Here is a 5,684-nt window from a genome sequence, read left to right on the forward strand (position 1 = left end):
CAAGAACTGACACGCAAACCTTTTTTTTTTTTTATTTCAGTAATTTTTTGAGGTAGGAGAGCTTCTTCAGCAAGCTGCCAAGTGTTCGGTGTCTGTGCCACAGTGCCATGCAAGTTCATGCCGTGCCCCCCGTGACCTTCCCATTCCCGTGGCTCACTGGTCAGGAAATGTGCAGCCACTTGTAGCCATGCACTTACGCAGCGTAAGGCTGGCGATGCCATAAACCAGTCATTAGAGATCAGTGTGATAAAAAACAGCCGCAGCAAAATCAGCTCTAGTCAGGATTCACTTGACACAGAAGGGCATACGGCTTCGGTCGGTCGTTCCCTGCTCCGTAGGTGACAGCCCTGTGCAGGCAATATTCCCAATGACTGACGAGTGGCAAGAAAACATTGAATATGCTGGTGCTGCCATTGCAGTGCTTTTTAGCCTGGTTCCTCTCAGAGAAAACCCCACGTGCCCTGATCTGAAGGCTGATACATGCTTGGTTATTTTTTCCCTGAAGTGAAAAATGGAAACGACTGCTGGCTCGGATCTCCCTGGAATTCAGAACCGAGGGGGTTTGTGTTTGCATTGGTGCTAAGAACAAAATCAGGATTGGCAGGCTGTGATGTGTGAATTTTCGCTCATACAGGGACTCAGAACGAGAGTGAATCTTGTTAATTAAGCCAAGACATCTCAGACAGTTTGCGCCTAAACTTCAGCCCTGTTTGGTAAAAGGGACTTTCTCTTGGGTCTCTTTAATGTCACATTCCATTTACAAGTGTAACAAATGCTGTGACTTGTTTCCCTCTCCCCCCATCCCACGGAAGACGACAGAGGAATTTCTTGCTCTGCTTTTGATAACCGTTCTTTCTTTTTGTTCCAGATAACTTCAAACGAGAAGCGCTTGGAGAGCCTGAAGAGTGATGGCGATGCTCTTATCCAAACTCTAGAGAGCCTGGCCCAGGCTGCCAGGTGAGTTCCCTCAGGCTTTCAGGAATTTCCAGGGATGAGAGCTCTCTCCTCCTCTTTTGTCTTCGCTGGCCTTCTGCTGTAATTGCCTCCGTGCAGTACAAGCTTCTCAGGTTTCTGTCCCTGGCCCCCCTCCCTGCACGGCTCCCCTCCAAAACCCTCATTCAGAGCTTTCTGGCGGTTCAGCCGCCACCGCCGCGGCACGCTTTGATCCCCAGCTGCGGCTAGCCACAGTGTGCTGCGCGCTCGGGCTCAATGTGTGCGCACATGTGGCAGCTTAATTTGTAATTTATTTATTTATTTTATCCCAAACAATTCGCCTCTTTATGACCGGATGCTGGTCAGTGTTTCTTGGCGCAGCGGGCTAGATGCACAATGTGGTATTTGTGCCCTGTCTTAAAGTAATTGTGTTTTGTACACTTGCTGATTTTGTTCGAATGTGCAGCTGAAGAGCAGAGCTGCTTTTGTTTGAGAATACCTGCGGCTTCTCAGAGAAGGCACCAGACTTTGGGGGATGCCATGGCCTCTGCGAGAACAGAGGTGCTGGTCCCAAAGGCTTGGCCAAACCTCGGCTCATCTCCCTTAGACCTTCACTCATCTAATCCCAGTTGGACATAGGAATGAATGAATTACTGTTCTCTGCCCTAAAAAAAAAAAAAAAAAAAAAAAAACAGGAAAGAAAAAAGAATTGCACTTGTGCTGTGGGCTGTTAGGCTGCGTTTTACTCCCGGTCACATGAAATTGTTAGATAGATTGTGTTTTATCGATCATTTTTGAAACACTATGGTGGTGTTTCCAGTGCTCTTCGTGCTTCCAAATGGCTTCACGTGGGTCGGTAGTTTGGGACAGTCAGCTCCTCGGTATTACAGCAGGGTGTACCCTGTGTTGGAAGGAAGGGGGGGCGAGGGCAGAAGTAGAGAGGAAATGGTCAGGAAGTGGTGAGTGTGAGGAGCTGCACGCTGAGGGCTGACCAAACCTGTCCTGACCAGCCTGCATCTCCCTCTCAAATGCTCAGCTGCTGACTCACAGCTTTTTGTGTGACACGTTAAATTATCTAACTAAAATAAAATGACAGCTCTCCCTAAGGGAGACACTGGCACCACCACTGAAGATGACAGTGGTGTGACAGCAAGGAAAGAAAGGGATTTTTCTCCTTTTAGAACTAGTTTTCACTCTCTTTCAGCGCATTTCAGCGTTAGATGCACCAGACAACCCATCCAGTAGCTGGCTTTGAATCCCCTTCTCTGGCTTCCTCTAATTGTCTGTTATCTGCACGTTTCTGTACTCAAAAAACACGTACTAAAGAGTCCAAAATAAACACCGGTCTCTCTTATTTGACGTAAGATGCTCAGTACACTGGATTCGGTCCCGTGTTAGTGCTGAGTGCTGTGATACACTGCGGTAGGCCAAGCTCCTCAGGTTGCAGCAGCAGTGGGAAGGCCCCAAGAGCTCGTGGATTTCACTTTCCCTCTGCCCATTCTTTGGGGAGCATGTCCCTGTCCGTTCATCTGCTGAGGGCACTGGGAGGCATCTAGCCTGGGTCTCGGGGCTGTGAGAGACTCAGGCGTGGATAAATTGTTAACGGGTAGATGGGAGAAGCCTGAGGTTAGCAAGCTCAGTCAGCCTCAGCTGAATGGCCATTTTGCTTATGGAGGCTGTGGCTGTTCCACCATCTCCTCAAACTCCCTTGTCTTATGGGCCGTGCTTCCCAGAATATTCCTTGGTAGCAGTCACTTGGGTCTCCTCCTCTCACTTGTGCTTTGAGCCCTGCTAAGAAGCCTTTCTGAATTTCATGCTGAATTGGAAACATGAGTAGCCCGACCTCCCAGGCCCCTCCACCCACGTATTGTCACTGGGTCGAAGGGATTGAGGGGGGGCTTTTGCTTCGCTTCTTTTTTGGACAAGTTTCTCATCTTTCAGTCCGCCTGCGCAGTGGAAGGCAGATACCAGCCAGGCAGTGCGCTGCTGACAGAGGGACACTGCTTGCTGGGGTAGCAAGGTGCTAGCGGGGCTCTCCTGCTGCCATGTAGCAGCTTGTGCTGCCAAGCTCTTTCTCTGCTGTGTCCTCTCAGCTGGACAGATCAGGCAGTTTTGGGGCTGGTACCTGACCAAGCTATTCTGCTTAGTGCCTAGGCAGAATTAAATCCGAACTCTAAAATGTGGGACCTTAGCCATTTGTTTTTCAGTTGCCAAGATGAATTTGTTTCAGATAACTAAGTTTTCTGGTTTAAACTGCTGCTCATTAAGAAATTGGTTTATGAAGTGTGGACTGATCATTCGTATTTCACAGTTAGCTCTGCGTGCCCCTAAACACGGGGTGTCGGTAGGTATTTGTCATTAGCAGCTATTGAGGAAGCTGCAAATTGGTCTTGTGGCGTACTTTCTAAGTTAATGATGAGGGATGGTAAGCCTCTAAAAAGTGTTTCCATGGCCTTAGCAGAGCCTGTTAGATCCTCTTTTTCAATGCTGGAAAAAACAGCATTGAAAAGAAAAGCTCAGGTAAGGAAGTGAAGGGGGAAGACCACGGCATTGACTCTAAGACATACACGTAGTGGGGCAGGTGAGCAAAACCTCAAGAGGAGATGCCTCCTTGTGCCATGGAATTTGGGAAGGCACACATAGGAGTCATTTGTATGCGCAGCTGTGAGAGTGCACGTGTGTGTGTGGATTCACGGGGCACGGTAAGTTATGTCTTCTATTTTACAGAGGAGATTGAGCAAGGTAGCAGTTGCTGTGAATTTGGGCTGAAATTCAGTTTTATGTGAGATTTGTTGCAGGACAAAATCACCTGTTGCATGTTGCTACTTAATAGTAAAAAGGGGTAAAGTTACTCAATGACTATTAAGTTTTCCAACATAATGGCAAATGTGGGATTTCTGCAAGAAGTTTTCCCTTGTCTAATAGATGCTACTATGTTTACTTTCTAGCTCTCACGCTGATGTTGCTGTTGCTTCCTTGGCATTTGAAATTCTGAGAACAGTGGGACATGAAAGTCTGAAGACGACCAAGTGAACTGTTTTTGACCAGCCCACTGAAGCGTGGAAGTTGTGCGTGCTGCTCAGCACCTCAGTCCTGAATGAACACCTTCAGACACGCAGAGCCGACCCAATGAACTTAGCAAGCTAGCTGAGCCATAGTGTGACTTTGGGGGTGTTTCCAGGCAGGGAGGGAAAATGCCTTTTCCTCACCCTTCCCTCAAGGGTGAATTGTTGATTACTGTTTTACCTTATTGGTGTTATGTGATGTAGTGTGTATATTTGACAGCCAGAGTTTGAAAAGTGTAAATTAAATAAATAGCATAGTTATTTCCAATTATGGGTGGAAAATGTTTTGCTATTTTGAAGGTAGTTAAAAATGTTCATGTATGTCTTTTGGACCAGGTGAGTGCCTTAGTTGTTCAGCTAAGGAGTTGCCTTATGCCTGACTAGCACTGGAGAGTATCTTTTTACTAAAAAGTAAGAATATACGTGGTGAAGGCTGTCTGTGTGCAGATGTGGCATGGATGCATGATATGCTCATGCAAGAGTCCTCTGGCACTAGCAGATGTCAAGGTGATTAAGAAATTACATCCCGTTTTTTCCCCTGGAGTGAGCATGGAGCGGCTCTGTCCGGCACTGCTTCCTGTTTGACACTGCTCTTTGTGACTGCCCCACCCGTGGAGCAGTTACCTGCTGAGCTGCTGCGAGCAGCCTGCCCTTGGACAGCCCCGGTCTCCAGATGGCAAGGCATGAACAGCCCTAGGTAAACAGACTGACTTCCCCTTGCACTGCTTACTGGGATTGTTTCCTTGTGTAACGTTTCGTATCACTATTGCTTTTTCAGAGCTGGAAATTAGAGCTGGGGTTGCTAGAAATAGGAAAAAAAATACTGAATGCATTGGGTAAAGTGTTTTCTAATAATAGTCTTCTAGTGCAGGTGTGGCTGAGAGGTGAAGCTGGGTGACTCTAGGAGACAGCTGTAGTCACAGTGCTGTTGCTCTGTAAGCAAAGTGAGGCAGCCTGTTGTGTAGTTCGGCTCAGCTCTCATCTGGGCACCCTGACATGAGCTGTGATCCCTTACAGCTTAGCCCTGTTGTGATTTTCTGCTGGCAAACTGCTGTGCTGAAGCACAGCGTGGGAGTGCTTGCTCTGGGCAGAGGCTGGTGCAGGGTGCAGACATGCAGTCTGTGAAGCCGACAGTTCAAGGCCCACTTTCCCTGCTTCCAGCTGCACAGACGCTGCCACGAGAGAAGGCGAGTCACATGCAGGTTGCATCTCACAGGAACTGAAACCTGAGGACACCTGAAAATGAGTTTAAGCTACTGAAGCATTTGACAAGTTGTAAGTAAAGGGCCTTCATCTGGTTGTACTGACAGCACGCTGCTGCAGTACTGAGAGAGCTGCAGTATGATGCCTTATGGCTTTTTAATGGGCTTCTTGGAAGTCCAGAAGTCAGCACGTGGCTTGTAGGCCAGGCACGAGCTGTAGCTGCCTCACAGCTGGCTAGACCTGGCTCAGTGCTGGGGAACCTGCTTCAGTGAAGTGGCAGCAGTTCAAGGGGAAAATACTGCAGTAGGAAGCCTCTGCCACTACGACAGTGCTCAGGGACTAAGCTTAGTGGGATGGAGGGGGGAGTGGGTCTCAGTTTCCTCCTCTGAAGTAGTGAAGCTATTGTGCAATGTGAGGACAATTTTCAGAAAACTTGTAAACGCACAAACATAGTTTAACAATCTGAAATAATTTGACACAGAG

The 5,684-nt window shown here is 48.0% G+C and overlaps 1 protein-coding gene across 4 annotated transcripts in view; it reads left to right on the plus strand.

Moving 5' to 3' along the window:
- Positions 1–4,266, plus strand: part of ULK4 (unc-51 like kinase 4) — a 231,653-nt gene extending 227,387 nt beyond the window's left edge. For all 4 annotated transcript variants that reach the window (XM_038173765.2, XM_027451164.3, XM_072033359.1 and 1 more), the window contains 2 exons: positions 869–957; positions 3,882–4,266. In XM_038173765.2, the coding sequence (XP_038029693.2) occupies positions 869–957; positions 3,882–3,966 (174 nt within the window). In that variant the 3' untranslated portion in view covers positions 3,967–4,266. The remainder of the gene's footprint in view (positions 1–868; positions 958–3,881) is intronic.
- Positions 4,267–5,684: the final 1,418 nt, after the last annotated feature.

Source organism: Anas platyrhynchos, chromosome 2 (genome assembly GCF_047663525.1).
Source record: "Anas platyrhynchos isolate ZD024472 breed Pekin duck chromosome 2, IASCAAS_PekinDuck_T2T, whole genome shotgun sequence".
NCBI classification, from domain to species: domain Eukaryota; kingdom Metazoa; phylum Chordata; class Aves; order Anseriformes; family Anatidae; genus Anas; species Anas platyrhynchos.